This window comes from Dermochelys coriacea, chromosome 1 (genome assembly GCF_009764565.3).
Source record: "Dermochelys coriacea isolate rDerCor1 chromosome 1, rDerCor1.pri.v4, whole genome shotgun sequence".
Lineage (NCBI taxonomy): Eukaryota > Metazoa > Chordata > Testudines > Dermochelyidae > Dermochelys > Dermochelys coriacea.
The window spans coordinates 26,707,629-26,729,354 of NC_050068.2; the positions used below are offsets into that span (position 1 = coordinate 26,707,629).

The window sequence follows — 21,726 nt, forward strand, 5'->3', positions numbered from 1 at the left end:
GTTGTACAGGGGACAAGTGTTAAAGTTGTGCAGGCAACCTTAACATTGGCATTTACAGATTTATAGGTGTGCTTCAGTTAGAAACCTTAATGTTTTTCTAATTCAGGCTTTTTTGTATGGAATATATCTTTATATGTTCATGCATGTCGAATCTTCAGTGTACGGGAATGTGCTCTGTACATCTGAACTAACCGGCCCATGTATTTTACATACAAAATGTATGCCTACCTCGGGGCAATCTTTGTATTTCCTGAGGAAGAAGGCGACTTTGCTATGAAAGGGGCTAACCTAATCTCAAACTCAGCCTGCCTCATTAGAGTGCCTCAGAGTCATTCTTCATAGGGGAGCCTATGAAATCATCCCATCTACCTGTATGTATGAAGCTGAATTAACATTCACAGTATCAGAGTAGCAGCCATGTTAGTCTGTATCCGCAAAAAGAAAAGGAGTACTTGTGGCACCTTAGAGAATAACAAATTTATTTGAGCGTAAGCTTTCATGAGCTACAGCTCACTTCATCAGATGCATTCAGTGAAAAATACAGTGGGGAGATTTATATACACAGAGAACATGAAACAATGGGTGTTACCATACACACTGTAACGAGAGTGATGGTAACACCCATTGTTTCATGTTCTCTATGTATATAAATCTCCCCATTGTATTTTCCACTGAATTCATCCAATGAAGTGAGCTGTAGCTCACGAAAGCTTATGCTCAAATAAATTTGTTAGTCTCTAAGGTGCTACAAGTACTCCTTTCCTTATTCCCAGTATCATCATTCATTCAATAATTATCCTGAAATTGGTCTGTAAAAGTCTTGCAGCTTAATAAAGTACTTCAGAAATATTGTACATTCAGACTTGCTGTAAGAGGAAATGTTTAAATGTAATTAACGCTGAGTTTATTTTTAGTACTTTCTTGTTTGCTGTTTAGGAAGTTTAGATGACACCTCAATACAAAGCACTGATGCTGCTAAAGGCTTTGCCTTGATGTATAGCATTGTAGATGAAAATCTCAGCTGGTACATTGATGCAAATATTAAAGCTTTCTGCTTGGACCCAACCACGGTTGACAAAGAAGATGAAGGTTTCAAGAACAGCAACAAAATGCATGGTGAGCAGCCACTATCAAGCACAACATTGTCATACAATACCACCTAGACTGTTTTCATGTCTGTAATATATTGCTGTTCCTTATAAATGCCTTTTAAATGTCTTTCCTTTCTCTGTTAATTGGGAAGAAATGAAAGCATAGGCTGAGGGTGGGCCAGATTATTACCCCATTGTACTTACAGAAAGCCTCCCCTCAATTCTATAAGTAGCATGGTATGTATGGCACAGGATCTGAAGAAGGAAGCCTGGCTCCTGTGCCCATCTCTGCCACTGGCTTGCTATTTGAACTTTAGCAAATTGTTTAACCCTTTGGTGCCTCAGTTTCCCCACCTGCAAAAGAGAAATGATGAGACAGACCTTTCATAAAGCATTGTGAGATGTACTGCACTACTGCAAAAACAGTAAAAACACTACTGGAAGTGGAGAGTGTCCAAGGCTCAAAAGTGCTTTACAAATAATGGCCCAGATCCTCAGCTGGCATTATAAATTGGCATTGCACTATTGCAGTCAGTGGAACTACAGCCTTTTGTATCAGCTGAGCATCTGGTCCAATGAAGTTGGCCTCTTCGTTCCCTGCAGTGTAGGTAGGTGGTACTGTAGTCCCTTTATATATGGAGAATCTGAGATAGAGAGAGATTAATTTAATCATTTTCAAATCTGAGTACCTACAGTTAGGCACCTAAATCCATATTGAAAAGGAGTACTTGTGGCTCCTTAGAGACTAACAAATTTATTAGAGCATAAGCTTTCGTGAGCTACAGCTCACTTCATCGGATGCATTCGAAAAAAGAAGTGAGCTGTAGCTCACGAAAGCTTATGCTCTAATAAATTTGTTAGTCTCTAAGGTGCCACAAGTACTCCTTTTCTTTTTGCGAATACAGACTAACACGGCTGCTACTCTGAAACCTGTCATTAAATCCATATTTTCACACATAAATAAATGGCCGGATTTTGAAGTTAACAGAAATGTGGAATCTCCATCAATGGAGGCTTTTAAGAACTGGTTAGACAAACTCTTGTCAAGGATGGGCTAGGTATACTGGGCCCTTTCTGAATACAGGGGGATGGACCTCTCAAGTCCTGTTCAGCTTTACATTTCTATTATTCTATGATTTTCAGAGGTGTTGCATACCGACAGTGTCCATTAACTTCAAAATCAGGCCATTTATTTAGGTACTTAACTACAGATTTCACTGAAAACTTAGCCTAAGTGACTTCCCAAGATCACCTAGGAAGTTTATAACAAATAACAATAGAAATCCAGGTCTCTGGATGCCCAGATCTGTGATCTAATGCGAAGTGCTCCTTCCTCTTTCCCACCTAGAACTATTGCTGTAATGTTTGCACTCTGGTTTTCAGTTGCAGCAGCCGCTCATCTTTTCAGAACTATTCTTCAGCTGCAACTAATGCATGCTATTAATTATTTATATCTGTATGATCGTAGTGACTAGTCATGGACAGGTGGTAGGTGGGGTAGGTGCTGTATAAACATAAACCAAACAGACAGTTTGGTTCTGCCCCAAAGAGCTCATTATCTAAGTATAAGAAGTAATAGACTAGATGGATATAGACGCACAGATGGGATGGCACAAAGAAATGAGACAATACTGGTCAGCATGAGGTCTCTGCACACCAGCGGCCTAACCGTTGTCAAGTTTTTTTGTAGGGATTATGGAAAAGGAGAGTTTTGAGGGGGGGTTTAATTCCATAACTTGGATATGGTCTCAGCATGGACATTCTGAGGGTTTATTTTAAGAACCAGGCATTTACATTCTTTAAATAAGAGTCACTAGCAGTCTGTGCTTCTACTTTGTATCTTATGGTTGTGTTTTGTTTTGCTTTTAGCTATTAATGGTTACATTTTTGGAAATCTCCCCACCTTGGAAATGTGTGCTGGTCAATCCGTGTCCTGGTATTTGATTGGAATGGGTAATGAGATAGACATCCACGCTGCATATTTCTATGGCCATACCATCATTAACAGAGGCCACAGGGCAGACGTCGTCAACCTATTTCCAGCAACCTTCATTACAGTGGAAATGATTGCAGGGAATGTTGGGAAGTGGCTGTTAACCTGTCAAGTAAATGAACATTTACAAGGTACAGTGATACAGATCTGGCAAATCCTTCCAGGAATATGCCAAGTTAGATTATCTAGAGTACATATTTCGGACTAAAAAAGAGGAACTCAATGAGCAGGCACAGAATTGGGGGCCTACATTTTCCCAGGACGTTAATATCTTACACTTACTTGTTTCATCAAATAACTCTTGAGTCTTATTTCAGTCATTGACAAAAAGCTATATGAAGCCAAATCATCAGCGAGTGTAAAACTTTAGTGATTCATGTGAGTGAGGATGAGTCAGACAAGAAGGGTTATTCACACAGGATCCAGCCCTAACTCAGTACTTTTTTCAGAGTAGCAGCCGTGTTAGTCTGAAGTGAACTGTAGCTCACGAAAGCTTATGCTCAAATAAATTCGTTAGTCTCTAAGGTGCCTTCAGTACTTGTTGTGTATATTGGGGCTTTTGGTGAGCAATGAATGAAGGGTCAGGCCCTTTCTTTGCACTGTCTTGTAGAATATAGACTCTTCTACACTTTAAAGTCATGTCAGGTAAAACATTTCATACTTTTTCTGTTTAAAGAAATCTAATAAAAATGGTCTGTTTCTAAAAGGCCTGCGAGGGGCCTTTGCATGAAAGAACTTAATAATACTATTATTAATTATTTATTAAGTATTTATTAATAATACAATACTCAGCTCTGGGTCTCATTGTCCCAGCACTGTACAGACCTAATATAAGAGAGAGTCCCTGTTCCAAAGAATTTACAATCTCAGAGTCTGATCCAGAGACTCCCATTGGCTTCTATGAACTTTGGATCAAGCAATCCAGGCTTGATTCTGCAAGGTGCTGAGTGCCTCCCAAAAGATGCTGCCCACCCTCTCCACTCTGGCTGAAGTCGGTGAGAGGTGAGGATACTTCATACCTTTCAGGAGGTGCTCAGTGCCTCGAAGGTCCAGACACTAACGGCCAGATTCTGCCATTCTTACTGAAATCAATGGGAGTTAATAAATAGACCTTTGAGGATCTAGGCCTTTGACTAGTACCTTGCTCCATGAGTAGTCCCTTTGATTTCAGTGGTATTACTTGTGAAATAATGTGCCATGCTAAAAAGAGTAAGGATGGCAGAATTCAACCCCATATAAATTGGGGAACTCTTTAAAAATGTAAATTTGTCCAAACAGTCCAAGTCATTTCTCCCAGTCCATGTAGTTCACCTTCCTCTACCAAAGCTAACGTACATTAACTTTGCACCAAAGAGATGCCTGAAATGGTGAAATTTGCACTGTCTTAAGAACTGTTTGTGGATTCTGTCTACACTTTAGCTGGTATGAAGGGGCTGTATAACGTTCAGATCTGCCATAAAAATGTTTCTCAGCCTTCATTGACTGGTCAGGAAAGAAGATACTTTATTGCTGCTGAAGCCGTGCTATGGAATTACGGCCCTGAAGGCTATGACAAATTCACGGGGCAGGCCTTGAATACCACTGGCAGGTACGTGTCCCAGCCTTTCATTCCGACTTTTAATGTAAAGAGTATGGGTGGATTTTCACACCTCCCTAGCAGATTTGTGCACTGGATTTCCATTAATTAAAAATGGGTGTCCAAATCCCTTAAGTGCCTTTGAAAACCTCAACTGTTGTCATAAGTTGCCATAATGTGAAATCTATTTTTTTTTTTTTTTTTAATTTCTGTTGATGATGAGATTTTATATTAGGATATTGCTCAGAGACCTAATCGGGATCAAGGGCCTATTGTGCTAGGTGCTATACGGACACTTAGGATGACACAGGTCCTGCCCTCTAATATTTACAGTCGCTTATGTCTTGCCTTGAATTGCAATGTAACACAGCGTGAGCACAGATTTGTGAATTCAGTTTTATAGATATATTAGTACATGTAACTGGCCCTTTCATGCTAAATAATGTGTATCTAACTCCTTTGTGTTAGAAACCCAATATATATACAAACCGCACGCATCCATGAAATGTAACCAGGTGAAGCCCTGATGAGCCACACCTGGGTTGAATCGGGTGATCCCAGGGTAAAAGGTAGCTGGAAGCTGCAGCAGTGTCAGGTTGAGAGACTAAGAGTAGTGCCAGAGCTCCAGCTAGATGGGTGGGGCTTATGATTTTGGTCTCTGTCCCCGGGACTCATTGAGGACTTTTTGGATTTGTTTATGATTTAAGGACTCGTGAGGTTTGTGTGAACTTTATTTGACATTAAATCAGTCCCAGAAAGTCTCTCTCTGTGGCTCACAGCACCCCTATCTGGATCGCGTAAGGGTATGTCTGCACTGCAGTTAGACACCCACAGCTGACCCGTGCCAACTGGCTTGGGCTTATGGGGCTCGGGCTAAGAGCCAGTTTAACTGCAGTGTAGACATTCAGCTCTGGGACCATCCTGCATCTCAGGGTCCTATAGCCTGGGCTCTACCCCGAGCCCAGAAGTCTACACTGCAGTGAAACAACCCCACAGCCTGAGTGAGCCCCATGAGCCTGAGTCAGCTGGCACAGCCAGCCATGGAGTTTTGATTGCAATATAGACATACCGTAAGGAAGTGGTGGGCAACTTGTGGCCTGCGCTGCTTCCCACAGCTCCCATGGGCCGGGAACGGCGAACCGTTGTAAACAATGTATGTAATGTAAACAATGTAAAGAAATGTATGTAATGTAAAGAATGTAAACAAACTGTCTCACGGTTCGCCAGTGGATTACCCTGATGGGCTGTGTATGGCCCACAGGTTGCCTACTGCTGCCCTAAGGTAAAGGGCCTGTAAGACGGGGCCAGTAAGGGCAGGGTACCTGTAATGGGACCCCTGGCCATGAGAGAGTGCTCTGTAAGCGACCACATCACTACACCTCTCATCTAAAAAGTGACTCCTCCAGTTGCACTGCAGCCCAACGCAACACTGCAGCACTGGTTCAGTACACACACTTTATTGAAGGAAAAGGCCTGGGCAGAGACTATCGAATAGTGAAAGTAAATGTGTGGCTACTCGGGTTGTGTTGGTGAGAGGGTTTTGGCTTCTTTGACAATGAACTGATGTTCCAGTAAAGAGGATTTCTGTGATGGGATGGGCTCCATCTATCAAATACTGGGAAGCGCATCTTTGGACATCGTCTGGCTAACCTGATTATTTTATTTGGCATATGCAATCTGGTCAAGCCAAGCCACAGCATTCTTATCAACAGTGTTCAAGGCATGAAGACCTCCAGGAAGTGGAGTCATTTTGCAGTCCTCTCCAAACCATGTCATGGTTTGTGGCTGCCCACATTGACATGGTGGACTGTCTCTAAAATGCCACTGAAATTCTTCTGCAGCACAAATTCCATGTCCAGTACAAAACCGGTTGAGAAGGCTCCATTGCCTTCATGGTAAATCAGACACTTGTTAATGTTGAGTGGGGTCCAAGACAAGATAATTATTTGTCACTTTCTCTGTGCACCATGAAGCTCGCCACACGTCCTCTACCGTAAATCCCTTACCTACTAAATTTATCCACAACAGGCGCTATGAAGGCAGACAACCATATGATGGATTAAACAAGTCTTTAGTTAACAGCAGATGTGGTGTATTACCCAATTTTGTCATGAGCTTTGTTGCACTTTCCTCTCCAAACACTGGATGGAGCAATATTGCAGAGAACTGGTAACCATGGTAGAGGAGTAGATTTAAGTGTGCCTGAAATAATACACACGGTGAAATTAAGTTATACATAAATCATCCTTGTGTGAGATGAGCTACCCCATACTGGAGCACACTACTCTGCTGCTGAGTAACCGAATGCCAAGGCTGAAGTGCATAGCATTTGGGTGTTGGCGCCCCATGTCATTCTGGCCAGTTTTATGAGCAGGTTGTTGTGTGTTTTGACCTTAGTCGCAGTCTTTTTAAGATTGTCACAAATAAAGTCAAAACGCACAAAAACCAGCTTAGAAAACTGACCAAAGCAACATGGGGTGCCAATGCCCAAACGTTACACACTTCAGCCTTGGCACTCTGTTACTCAGTGGCAGAGTACTGCAAACTTGATAAGGAGAGCTTTAAATTAGGTTAAATTAAATTAAATGAATGACAAGGGAAAGGGGCTAATTTCTGGAGAAGAGACTAGAAATCACAACTGCATTAAAAAAACAAGAGGAAAAGCAAAAGGTCAGTCATCAAAATACCTTTGACGCCTGTATGCAAATGCAAGGAGTATGGGAAACAAGCCGGATGAACTAAGTCATGGTATATGAATAAAATTGACATAATTGGCATTACAGTGACTTGGTGGGACAATTCCCATGATTTGAGTACCAGCACTGAGGGATATAGTTTGTTCTGAAAGGATAGGTATGGGGAAAAAGGGAGGAAGTATTGCACTGTACATCAAGAATGTAAACACTTGCTCCAAGGTCCAAGAGGAAGTGTGCGGCAGACCTACTGAGAGTCTCTGGGTGAGGATAAAAAGGGAAAGAACAGCAGCGATGCTATGGTGGGGATCCAATCAGGAAGAGAAAGTGGATGAATCATTCTACAAGCAGGCAACAAGACTAACACACATGTGTTAGTATTAATGGGAGATTTTCACTTTCCTGTTATCTGTTGGAAGACTATTACAGCAAAAAATATGTCTTTCAAATTCTTAGCGTATGCCAGGGAGAACTTTCTCGCTCAGAAAATTGAGGAAACAACTAGGGGTCATCCATTTTGACCAACAGAGATGAATTAGTTGCGAACGTGAAGGTGATCAGGAACTTGGGAGGAAGTGATCATGATCTGATAGAATTCAAGATCCTATGGAAAGGAGGACATAAGAACAGCAAAACAAGGACACTGGAATTCAAAACTGGATTTCAACCAACTCAGAGAAATAGTAGGCAAGTTGCCATGGAAATACCAATTAGGAAAAAAAGGAGTTGAAGGGGGCTGGCTGCCAAGGCTGGCAGTTCCTAAAAGATGTAATACTGGAGGCTCAACATCAAGCTAGTCTGACGCAGAGAAAAGATAAGAAGCACCATAGGAGGCCAATATGGCTTCACAAGGAGCTTTTTAGCTATCCAGAAACCAAAAGGGACACATTCATACAGGAAGTAAAAGGAGGGGCATGTCACCAAGGAAGTGTACATGGGAATAGCATGAATGCGTAGGGGAAAAAATCAGGAAAGCCAAGGCAAAGAATGAGTTATAGCTGGCAAGAAATGTTAGAGACAACTAGAAGGGATTCTTCAAATATGTCAGACATAAAAGAAAAATCAAGGATGGTGTGGGTCAGCTGCTCAGTAGAGAAGGTGAGCAGCAAGCATGGATTTACTAAGAACAAATCATGCCAACCCAGCTTGATTTCCTTGTTTGACAGTGTAACTAGTTTGGTGGATGGGGGGGATGTGGTGGACATAATATACCTGGCCTTCAGCAAGGCTTTTGACACAGTCCCACAGGAAATTCTGATAAGCTGGAGAAATGCAGGCTTGACAGAACTACCATTAAATGGATACATAATTCGTTAAACAACCACAAACAAAGAGTAACTATTAGTGGAATGATGTTAGATTGGAGGTAGGTCCCAAATGAGGTTCCCTAGGGATCTGTTCTGGGTCCAGTGTTTAATATATTTATTAATGACCTGGGTATAGGAATAGAGAGCATACTGACTAAATTTGCAGATGATATAAAGGGGGTGTTGTCAGCACTTTGGAGGATAGAGCTAAAATTCAGAGGGATCTTGATTAAATTGGAGAACTGAGCGATAGACAACAAAATGAAATTCAGCAAAGACAAATATAAGTTGCTATTCTTTGGGAAGTAAAACCAAATGCACAAATACAAAATGGAGGATAACTGGCTTGGCAGCAGCACTGCTGGGAAGGACTTATGGTGGATCACAACCTCAACCGGAGTCAGAAATGCAATGCTGTTGCAAAAAAAAAAAAAAGCAAATGCAATTTTAGTTTGCATTAACAGAGGCATAGCATGCAAGTCACAGGAGGTGATAGTACCACTCTACTCAGTGCTGGTTAGGTCTCAGCTGGAGTACTGTGTCCAATTTTGGTCACCAGTGTATAGAAGGGATGTAGAAAAATTGGAAGGATCTAGAGGCATGCAGCAAAGATGATAAAAGGATGGAATGCAAGCCATATGAGCAAAAGCTGAGGGAACTGGAAAAGAAGTTTGGAAAAGTTTAGTTTGGAAAAGAAGAGATTAAGTGGGACATGATAGCAGGCTTCGAATACTTGAAAGGCTACCTTTAAAGAAGATAGAGAAAAGTTGTTCTCTCTTGCCACAGAACGCAAGGGTTCAAACTACAGCACAGCAGATTTAGGTTAAATCTCAGGAAAATCTTCCTAACTGTAAGAGCAGCAGGACAATGGAACAGATTGCCTAGAGAGGTTGTGGATAGGGTGACTAGACAGCAAATGTGAAAAATCAGGATGGGGGTGGGGGAGTAATAGGACCCTATATAAAAAAGACCCAAAAATCAGGACTGTCCCTATAAAATCAGGACATCTGGTCACCCTAGTTGTGGAATCTCCTTCACTGGAGGTTTTAAAAGGAGGCTGGATAGCCATCTGTCTTGGATGGTTTAGATCCAGCAAATCCTGCATTTTGTAGGGGGTTAGACTAGATGAACCTTACTGTCCTATCTAACCCTATGGTTCTATGATCCTGTTCTTCACACTCTCCTCCTGTCATTTCTAACAGCCACCTCCACCTTTCCAGAATTTGAAATCAGATGACGACACTGTCACTTAATTCTGGAATGTATAACCTGCCAAGGCAAGAAGTTTCAGACAAACTATTAGACCAATCTCTAGGGCTGGTTCTGGATCTGCAGTGCATTTCTGTTCTCTATAATGCACATTTTTTGTTGGTTAATCTTCACACAGAGCACCCATTCATAACCATGGGAATTCCACTCATGATACAGGCTGAGCATATGATGGCACCTGAATTCTGGGACATAACAATGCCATAACATGACAATGACAATAATAATATACCTAGCTTTTATATAGTGTTTGTTTAATCAGTAGATAATAAGAATGGCCATACTGGATAGATCCATTGTCCATCTAGTCTTGTGTTCTGTCTCATTTGAGAGAAGGACTTTTGCCCAAAGTGAAGTGTTATAAATGTATATGCTACTATGTAATCAGTCTGATTTGTTTTTCACAGTGAGTCTGCACCATTCTTTACACAAGGGACTGATAGAATAGGAGGACAGTACTGGAAAGTTCAGTATGTGGAATACACTGATGACAAGTTTACCAGAAAGAAGAACCGAACTGAGGCTACAATGCACCTTGGAATTCTTGGTACAGTAAATATTTTCAGGTCCTATCACTTGCCTCATTTGTGAGCATGCAATTCCAATCCACTTCAGTGGGAATTTTGTGCACGTAGCTATTAGAAAAACTGCCAAGCAGAAAAATATTGCCCCCTCTACAGAATGGGGCTGATTTTTCAAAGTGACTCCTTTTCTGCTCTGTTTTCAAGGCCCCGTTATCAAGGCTGAAGTGGGAGATACTTTGTTAGTTACCTTTGCCAACAAAGCTGAGAAGAACTATAGCATTATGCCACATGGTGTGAGCTATAGCAAGCAATCGGAAGGAACATCATATTTAGATGGTAAGTTTCAGCTGTGTGGGTAATGAAGGTAGGATTGCTGCCATCTGGTTTACGTGAAGCTAACTCTCCTCATCTGTAGCATTATAGCTTTGTCTGCTTCAGATAGTCATAGATTTTAAGGCCAGAAGGTATCCTTAGATCATTTAGTTCAGTGGTGGGCCACCTGCGGCCCGCATGCGGCCTGTCAGGGTAATCCGCTGGCGGGCCACCAGACAGTTTGTTTACATTTGTACAGCCGCCCGCAGCTCCCAGTGTCTGCGGTTTGCCGTTCCCGGCCAATGGGAGCTGCGGGAAGCGGCACCCCCCACCACTGATCTAGTCTGATCTTCTGTATAACACAGGCCATAGAAATACATTCAGTCACTCTGTTGGATCCTCCACTTGGATTTGCACTAGACAATGCATTGGAGACCAATAGATATTTTCCCATCTTGTAATGTCAAATGAAAATCATAGGCCAGATTTTGATCTCATTTATACTAGTGGAAATCTAGAATAAGTCAGTGGAGCTACACTGTATTTGCACCAGAGTAACTGATATTAGAATCTGGTACATATCTCTTTTGTTTGTCTTAAACCTTTAAATATTGCTGTTCTTTAGGATATTGCTGTTAATAATTTAGGATCTGTTCTGAGCTACTTCATTTCCGCCTCTTCTCCCCCAGCCCACCCCCGGCTGTAACGGTAGCATTGTTTTGATGTTCTGATGTGATACACCTGGAACATTGAGCAGCACTGGAGGTACCTTTTGCCCAATGTAACTGGAAAGCAGCAAAGCAGTTAATCCTTGTAAATACAAAAATGTTGATATGAAATCTCCCACAGTATAAATTAGGCCTAAACATTCTAGTTCCCTAATCTGAGAATATTTCTGCATAGTCTCTGTAGCACTTTTTGTCTCATTTAAAGCATTCAACAGAAGGGCAAGTCACTTGTTGGCCAACCTGCTTTGTTTCGACTGCCCTGGCAGCACTCGGAACTAACGCACAGGACATATTACCAGCAGAAAGTTGTGCAGAGCTAGTAAAGTGAAAATGTAAACAAACTAATGAAATCCATACAAACAGCAGCAGCACACTCTGTTACGCTTTCAATCACTGATCTCCCAGCATGTAATGTGGGCATCCAGGCAGCCAGCCGTGTTGTATTCCTGAAACAAGACCACCCTGAGGGCAGCACTGATGTCGTCGGTAAAGACCCTGCTGCTACCAACATCAGCAGTTGTCCCCTGATTGAAGTGTGCTTCTGCTCTGTCTGCTCACATTCATGTTCTGACCTCAGTGGGAGTTCTCTAGTAATAGGGCCCTAGGCGATGCACTCATTCCTGTGGCCATTCTTGGCATGAATTGGCTGAACACTAACTGTACCTTGGATGCATTGTATAGCTTTTTTTATTATGATGTTTAGACATATTCTCCCATCCTGCAGCTCACTCCTATCCTGTGGCAGAGGGTTATTTATCTCCAAAGCAATGCTATTTTGTTTACTAAGAGCTGTCATTTTTCATTCTTCAGTACAACTCTCTGCTTCTGCATTCTTTATAGTGTGATTTGTAGCACATATTATAGCCCCAAGTAATAATGTCAGTATACTTGTTCATAGTCCATCTAAGCTTTCAAATGTATCCTCTGTGGTCCTATGAAATATTTCAAGAGCTCAGTTGAAATAAACTGCCACAGAGAGAATAAAATGCCAGTGGCAGACACATTTAACTGCAGTGAGACAACCAGCCCAATCAATGATTTCTTCAATCTTAAAGCACATTTTGGGCCTGCTCTTGCTCACATGCTGCCAGTGGATGTTTTACCATTTTGTTTGAAGGGTGTGGAATCGACTCCTTTTTCTAACCGTCCTAGAAAGTCTCTTTTGTAAGTCTTCACTCAGTGATACTGACATTCTCCATGGCTGATGTGTTACCAGTTTAACATTGTCCCTGAGTTTCCTGTGACGAGCAATATACCAAACCTTTGCATGACAGTACTCCCTTCCAAATAAGTCACAACATATAAACAGCAAGCAATACCCCTGAGACCATAACAGTTTCTGGTGTGCTGTTGCAGAGCCAGAAAGAAACAAATAACGGAGTCTGAATTGTTGAGTAGCCACAGCTCCAACTGCTGTCAATGGGAGTCGGGCATGCCCAGCCCTTTGGAAAAGAGCAGTGAATATTTGGACAGTGTTTGTGCTGCTTTTTTGCTTAGAACAGAGAACGTGTTCTCAGAAACTAATGACTGACTGATCTCCAACTATTGCTTATTTTGTGGGAAATGGAAGAAAAGTGTAATTTTTGGGGGGTGCTTTTATTGGCTTTGTATTTTAAGGACATTGGAAGTTGGGAGCACATGTTAAACCCTGTGAGACCTTCACATACAAATGGAGAGTGCCTGAAAACGTAGGCCCAACCACCAGCGATCCACCATGCCTGACTTACCTGTACTACTCAGCATCTGATCCAGTCATGGACACCAACTCTGGCCTTGTAGGACCTTTGATAGTTTGTAGAAAGAACACTTTGAATCATGATGGAACACAGGTACTAAATGTGACGTGTTTACCTATCCTGAATGGCATGATTTGGTGATCTGGAGAAGTTCACATCCTGGTCTGAATTGCACAACATGGGCTCAGCCCAATTAATAAAATATTTGAAAGGGTAAACAAATTTCATTATTAAGAGTGGAAGCTCATCAGTGGAAGTCAGGAAGAAGAAATTGGCATTGCCCACTAAGCTAAGTGTGTTATAGTTGTATTTTTTTTTCCATTTTCCCTGAAGCATTACATTTGTCATACAGACTAGAGCTGGACCTAAGCTACGAAGTTCTGATCTGACTCTGAATTTCTCCATATGCAAAGTTTGGATCCAGATCCACATCTGAACATCATCATAGTTCCTGGGTGTTCAGATCAGGGGCTTTGGTGTGTGCCTGTCTCTGTGGGTCTCTGTGTATCAATTAATATGTAATTCAGATAGCAGGGTGATGAGTGCAGTATAAGAAGCTATACAGACTAAAGTAGAACATGGGTCCTCAATCTGGGGGTCATGAACAGGTCTCATGGAATCATGAACAACCTACCTTTCTTTATGGCTGAATGGAACAGGTCCTGGTGTGACATGGGGTGCTGGTATGGAGAAGGTCGAGAATGACTGAAGCAGAGTATTATTTTGCTGTCATGAAGTTCATGAGAAAAAAATGTTTACATGTGAAATTCTGTAGGCACCTTTTGTTTTAATGCATTTGCTTCCTTCCTGACTGTAGAAAGGAATAGACAAGGAATTTTATCTGCTCTTCACAGTCTTTGATGAGAATCTCAGCTGGTATCTTGACAAAAATATTAAGGTGTTTACTGGGGACCCCTCAAAGGTAAACAATGAAGATGAGGATTTCCAGGAATCCAACAAAATGCACGGTATGGAATCTTTAAATAAGACTTTCCAGAGATATTTAAAAGATGAATAGTGAAGGTGTAAGACTTACCAATTTTTGTCATCATTTGTTGCTGCTGTTACAATGCTTTTCTTTGTGAGGGAATGTGCTGTGGGGTTGGCTATCCTGATTTAGGGCCGGATTCTGATACCCTAACTCACACTGAATAGTACTTTGCTCCCATTGCAGTAAATAAGACTACATCACATTCTGCATCTCAGCATGTGTATAGGGATCAGAATCTGGCTCTTAGTCAGAGTGTCTTGGGCCCATCAGGATAGTGCCTGACTAGCTGTGTGACCTGGATCAACTCACTTAACCTCTCTGTGCCTCAGTTTCCCTGTCTGTAAAATGAAAATAATCTATTACACCTATGCAGTCAACTGCTCATGTTACATCAATTAATTATAAAGGAAATATTGTGAAATACTATGCATGTGATGTCTTTCAGTATCACATACTTTAGATTAATTATGCCTGTCTTAATTCATTTCCTATAAACTCAGAATTGGGTTTGTTCAGCTGATTATATTTAATTCTTACAGTATGAGGCAGTATCTCTTAATAGTTCCTTATGCTGACATGGATGAAAAGTGCCAAGTATTGCAGAGTGCTTTACAAACCTTACTGAGGTTAGCTCCACAACACCTCTGGGAAATAAAGAGGGATTTCTATCTTAATTCTATAAAAATGGAAATTGAGGCAAAGTATGGTTAAGTGACTTGGTCTATGTAACACAAGAAGGCTGAGTCACAGCTGAGACTATAATCTAGGTCTCCTTACGCCCACTCCTTTGCCTTAACCATCAGTGCATTGGCGTTTCTAATTTATAGTGTTGCTGTGAGGCTTAATTAATGTTAGGAAAGCACTTTGAAATGCTTGGATGAAAGTTGCCATTGTAATGTAAAGAATTATTAAGAGATCTCATTTCACAGACTAAGAATGAAATCTAACAGTAGTTCAGATACCCAGACAGGGGTTTATAGGAACAGCATTAAGGCAATTAATCTTCAGTACTTGATGTTGATAGATACTACCTATGCAGTGCTTCACTTAATTAATTAATTAATGTGACATACTCAGTCAGAGTTCTCTGGTTAGACATGCTAGCAGAATATTTGCAGAATTACTACACATCTTACTAACTGGACTGTATTCTCCTTCAGCTGTAAATGGCTACTTGTTCGGTAATCTGCCAGGATTGGTGATGTGCAAGGATGACAACGTTTCTTGGCATATGATTGGCCTAGGTACCTTCACGGACATGCATGGAGTTCATTTCCAAGGAAACACCATCCATTTGAGCGGGACGACAAGGGATACTCTGGTCTTGTTTCCCCACTCATCGGGGACAGCGCTCATGCAGCCAGATCACGTGGGTATGTTTTTGAATTTATCTCAGTATTGCTCTGTTCAGAGGAATCAAATGGCTTGATTATCAGTTATGTTAAGGCCCATTTACACTTCTCTGGCAATGTGAAGGGGTCATAAAGTGCATGTGAATCTAGGAGCCTTACTTCAGGCCAAAGTTCTTTATTGCTAAGATGCTAGAATTCAGGTAAGTATGTATACCAAGGAACAAAAGACAGCACCCCCACATTGATGGGCATGGGACAGACTGACAGGCAGGCAGAGAGGATCATCATAAAATGTTCCATAACTCTAAATACAGCATTTTGATTAAAGGTAAAATTCACCCCCATGAACAAGGCCAGCACGACTTAAGATCTGTAGTGACGACTTAAGTGGGACTGAAGTGAGGCATAGCCTTGAGCCTCTGTACTGGGCTCCATTTCACCTAGAGTGTGCATAAAAGATGTTCCCATTTCTCCATTAATCATCCAGTGATGTGATGTTTTCAAAATGAATATGGGACAAATCCTGCCCTGAGAGGCTTTGCAAACATTAGGGTCCAATGTTGTTTTCCTTTACACGGGTGTAACTCCAGTGGAGTTGTTAGTTTTGCAACAGTGTAGCTGAGAGAAGAATTTTGCCAGAGCATTTAACAAACACCTGCATTGTGAGCTAGGGATGTAATTTCCCTGCTCATGTACACACAATTGTGCCAGCTCTCATACCCGCCAGTTTCAGGAGGGTCTGTACTCTCCATGGCTCAGTGGTGCCCACTCTGCTGCTACCGTGGCTACACTGCTATTTAGATGAGCTCTCATGAGTATGCGTATATGAGCACCGGCATCACAACCCTAGCTCATAGAATCATAGGGCTGGAAGGGACCTCAAGAGGTCTTCTAGTCCAGTCCCCTGCATTCAAGGCAGGACTAAGTATTATCTAAACCAGCCCTGACAGGTGATTGTCTAACTTGTTCTTAAAAACCTCCAATCATGGAGATTCGAAACCTCCCTAGATAGCTTATTCAAGTGCTTAACTAAAACACAGCTCTTGCTGTGAGGAGGATTCAAAGCTGAGCAGGGAAACCCCACTGGATTTCAGTTCCAATGCCTTAACTGCTCAGCCATTACAGCTGTGCGTAGCTATAGCGTAGACATAGCCGATGTGACATCAACGGGAGTTATGTATGTATGTATGTATGTATGTTAGCAAGTTGGATTTGGTCCATTGTGTGATGAGTATAAGTATGGAGTGGAAAGAAAATTCTGTTCCAGCGTGCATCCTATGCAATGCTATCGTCTCAATGGAATTACAGAGTATAAATCATGCCAGAATTTGGGCATCTGAACAAACAATCTGCCTTTCTCATGATCCTGCACTAACAAGAAGCTGGAGTGAATGGCTTAATGGATTTTTTCAGTCTCTAACATCTGTGATTCATCTTAATTAAAGGATGTTTTACTTCTCCATAACCTTTGCTTTATAAGCAGTAGGGTGGGATTGGAATCTAGTATGTAGAATAAGGTACTGAGAGTTAGGAAGCCTGGGTTCTACTTCTGGCTCGACCACTGAGCTGCTGAGTTGGTCTTGAATACATCACTTAACTTCTCTGTGCCTCAGCTTGCCCAGCAACAAATGGATCTGAAAACATTTACCTACCTCACAGGAAGAAAAGGAGTACTTGTGGCACCTTAGAGACTAACAAATTTATTAGAGCATAAGCTTTCGTGAGCTACAGCTCACTTCATCGGATGAAGCTCACGAAAGCTTATGCTCTAATAAATTTGTTAGTCTCTAAGGTGCCACAAGTACTCCTTTTCTTTTTGCGAATACAGACTAACACGGCTGCTACTCTGAAACCTACCTCACAGGGGTATTGCAAGATGTAACTATTCAGAGCCAGATTGTGGTCAGCCTCTGCTTGGGTGCACAAGAAGGAGGATACAAGAAGCCTTGCCCATCTTTCAGACATTTTATGGGAAGCCACCACTGTCCTTGTAAGCCCTGAGAGCAAAAGCTGCTCAGAGCTAGGACCCTGTGGGTGGGAACCTCTCTAGGAAGGACAGAGAGGAGTCATGGCTTCACCTAACTCTCTTTGCACTTGCCAGTAGGGATGATCAAATGCTGCACCCTCCTATTTAGTATAGGCTCAAGCATTCATTCCTTATTCATGCTGGTGAATACGTGGGTGGCACAACTGGTCCCTATATATTGCAGTAATTCCCAGTCAGATCAGGGCCCATTATGCCAGGTGCTGTACAAACACCTAGTAAGAGTTGTCCCTTCCCTGAAGAGTTTACACTCGTAGTGCTACTAGTATAGACTAGCCCTTAAACAGCGCAGCTGCATTGAAGACACTCCCTACTGACAGGAGAGAGCTCTTCCGTCAGCATAATAAAACCGCCTCGGTGAGAGGCGGTAGCTATGTCTGTGGGAGAAACTCTCCTGCTGACTTAGCGCTGTCCACACCAGCGCTTAGGTCAGTGTCACTGATGTCGCTCAGGGGGTGGCTTATTCACACTGCTGAGCAATGTAAGTTATACCACATAACCTATAGTGTAGACAAGCCCTGAGGAATGGCACAACAGCTGTGCTCTCAGGAGCTCTGGGAGTCATTGTGGCACAGTGCCTTCCAGAACGTTCCCTGGGGCAAGACTGCTCTGCCCTAGCCACTCTCCTGGGCTGGGCCTTCACAGTGCAATCTGTCTTAATATGAGTATTGATGTTTGCAAAGCACTTTGAGACTTTTAGATAAAAGGGTGCTATGTTCTTGTTCCTAACTTTACTATTTGATCAATGACTTCACAGCTGCACAGTTGATCAGGTAATAACATTAAAGCTCTGGCACTGGATAGGTACCTAAAACACAAGCCAACATCAGCAGAAGCTGAATGCCAACTAAAATGGAGCCGAAACTAAGCAAGAGTCCATTATCTCTCAGCAAAGTGGTGTTCAGCAGCCTGAAGTTGGATTTGCTGCCCGATCCCACCTAACAAAGTGGGTAGGATGCCCTAGTATCCCCGTTATATTCTTTGAAGGAACATCTGCAGGAAAAGAAATGGCACTGTAGTATTAGAAAAATGATGTTACTCCTGAAAGTTGAAAATGTGATACCCATAGATAATGCAGCTACCTGGATGGTACTTAAGGGTAGTGAGGGTTTGCTGGCCAGCTCATTTCTAAAGGCCAGCCATCTTATTGACAGTTGACAATAAATCGGTATTCCCTCAGCTAACCAAGCTTATCCAGGTTTAAATGAAGAAAAAATCAAGGATGATGTTTAGGGATTTCTAGAGAAGATTATGTCAATTCTCATGAGGTAGCAAAGTTATTTGCTTTCTCATGAATACATTTGTGTCTGTGGTCACGTTTTGGTCATTACATACGAGAGAATGAATACTCCCATTAATCCTGAAAAGACTTACATTGCAGGATCAAGACCATAGTTTGTAAATGGCAAAAGGAGAAAAGTGGTGTATTTCCATTTCACTGAATGCACTGAAAACCACATGGGCAAACAGCTGCACCTGTGAGGATCTCTACTTATCTCAGTGGGGCTTTGTGTGAGAACAAGTGTCTGGCTGCATGACTGTCGGTGCGAAAGCAGATCTAGTTTGCTTTGGGAACAGGTTACTAAAGTATGAGGAATGGGGTTTTATCTTTAATCCTGTCATTTTATCCTTTATATAAATCCACAGTGCTTTCCCTTGCAGGCATTTTTAAAGTGGTTTGCAGAACATTTGATCACTTTGTGGCTGGAATGAAACAGATGTATGAAGTGAATAGCTGTAGCAGTACAGCTCGCCCGGGGCAGCCCTATGGAACCATGAAAACATATTACATTGCTGCAGAAGAACTGGAATGGGATTATGCACCTAATAAAACCTGGGCTCTGAGTGGCAAAGATGCAAGGTACTGAAGTCCAATTAACAGCAAACTGTATACATGGGTATTCATACATGCTCTTATGGGAAAACCTAAATGTGTTTTGGGTTTCAGAAAAGCTAGCTAATACTTTTGGAATGTGTTAGATGTTTGCTAAAACAGGTATTTTCTGCAAAGAAATTATAATATGTTGATTTCTTACTGAATAATGAAAAGGAGTACTTGTGGCACCTTAGAGACTAACAAATTTCGTTTCTGAGTAAAAATTTCAAAAGTGCTTAAGTGACTTTAGAACCTAGGTTTCATTGAAAGTCAGTGGCATGGAGGCTCGTAAGACCCAGATCATCAAAGGGAATTAACTGCCTAGCTTCTCTCCTCAAAGGCATGAGGCGTGTAGCTCCCACAGGTTTCAGGCACCTACGTTACTTTTGAAAATAGGACTCAGTCTCCTAATTCAGTTAGGCACTTTTGAAAATGTTGTTCTATATTTTTAGATATTAAATTACAGCTCAGTTCTCTGGCTGACATTCCCCTGTGAGCTGGTGCTGCTGAGGTTTTGGATTCCCTGGCAATGTTTTGGCCTTGGATTGCTCTTTCCATTGCCCTTTCCCCTGCTTCCTGAGCCCTTTCTGTTGGGCTATAGATAGATAAACACAGACCAAAAGGTTTCAGAGTAGCAGCGTGCACTCCTAGCTATCTTAGAGACACCACTGACTTCCTGAGGAAACTACAATCCATTGGTGATCTTCCTAAAAACACCATCCTAGCCACTATGGATGTAGAAGCCCTCTACACAACATTCCACACAAAGATGGACTACAAGCTGTCAGGAACAGTATCCCCGATAATGTCACGGCTAACCTGGTGGCTGAACTTTGTGACTTTGTCCTCACCCATAACTATTTCACATTTGGGGACAATGTATACCTTCAAATCAGCGGCACTGTGATGAGTACTCGCATGGCCCCACAGTATGCCAACATTTTTATGGCTGACTTAGAACAACGCTTCCTCAGCTCTCGTCCCCTAATGCCCTTACTCTACTTGCGCTACATTGATGACATCTTCATCATCTGGACCCATGGAAAAGAAGCCCTTGAGGAATTCCACCATGATTTCAACAATTTCCATCCCACCATCAACCTCAGCCTGGATCAGTCCACACGAGATCCACTTCCTGGACACTACGGTGCTAATACGCAATGGTCACATAAACACCACCCTATATCGGAAACCTACTGACCACTATTCCTACCTACATGCCTCTAGCTTTCATCCAGATCATACCACACGATCCATTGTCTACAGCCAAGCTCAACGATATAACCGCATTTGCTCCAATCCCTCAGACAGAGACAAACACCTACAAGATCTCTATCATGCATTTCTACAACTACAATACCCACCTGCTGAAGTGAAGAAACAGATTGACAGAGCCAGAAGAGGACCCAGAAGTCACCTACTACAGAACAGGCCCAACAAAGAAAATAACAGAACGCCACTAGCCATCACCTTCAGCCCCTAACTAAAACCTCTCCAACGCATCATCAAGGATCTACAACCTATCCTGAAGGACGAGCCATCACTCTCACAGATCTTGGGAGACAGGCCAGTCCTTGCTAACAGACAGCCCCCCAACCTGAAGCAAATACTCACCAGCAACCACACACCATAGAACAGAACCATTAACCCAGGAACCTATCCTTGCAACAAAGCCCGTTGCCAACTCTGCCCACATATCTATTCAGGGGACACCATCATAGGGCCTAATCACATCAGCCACACTATCAGAGGCTTGTTCACCTGCGCATCTACCAATGTGATATATGCCATCATATGCCAGCAATGCCCCTCTGCCATGTACATTGGTCAAACTGGACAGTCTCTACGTAAAAGAATAAATGGACACAAATCAGACGTCAAGAATTATAACATTCAAAAACCAGTTGGAGAACACTTCAATCTCTCCGGTCACTCGATTACAGACCTGAGAGTGGCTATTCAACAAAAAACCTTCAAAAACAGACTCCAACGAGAGATTGCTGACTTGGAATTAATTTGCAAACTGGATACAATTAACTTAGGCTTGAATAGAGACTGGGAGTGAGTGGGTCATTACACAAAGTAAAACTATTTCCCCATGTTATTCCCTCCCCCCCCCCCCCCGTTCCTCAGACGTTCTTGTCAACTGCTGGAAATGGCCCACCTTGATTATCACCACAAAAGCTTTTCCTCCTTCCCCCGCTCCCTTCCTGCTGGTAATAGCTCATCTTAAG

General features: G+C 42.2%; 1 protein-coding gene across 6 annotated transcripts in view; it reads left to right on the plus strand.

Annotated features, from left to right (window-relative positions):
• HEPHL1 (hephaestin like 1) overlaps nt 1–21,726 on the plus strand; it is a 118,303-nt gene that overhangs the window by 25,616 nt on the left and 70,961 nt on the right. For all 6 annotated transcript variants that reach the window (XM_038412461.2, XM_043504157.1, XM_043504158.1 and 3 more), the window contains exons 4-12: nt 937–1,116; nt 2,961–3,215; nt 4,504–4,672; nt 10,337–10,476; nt 10,658–10,789; nt 13,111–13,322; nt 14,047–14,197; nt 15,381–15,593; nt 19,279–19,477. In XM_038412461.2, the coding sequence (XP_038268389.1) occupies nt 937–1,116; nt 2,961–3,215; nt 4,504–4,672; nt 10,337–10,476; nt 10,658–10,789; nt 13,111–13,322; nt 14,047–14,197; nt 15,381–15,593; nt 19,279–19,477 (1,651 nt within the window). The remainder of the gene's footprint in view (nt 1–936; nt 1,117–2,960; nt 3,216–4,503; nt 4,673–10,336; nt 10,477–10,657; nt 10,790–13,110; nt 13,323–14,046; nt 14,198–15,380; nt 15,594–19,278; nt 19,478–21,726) is intronic.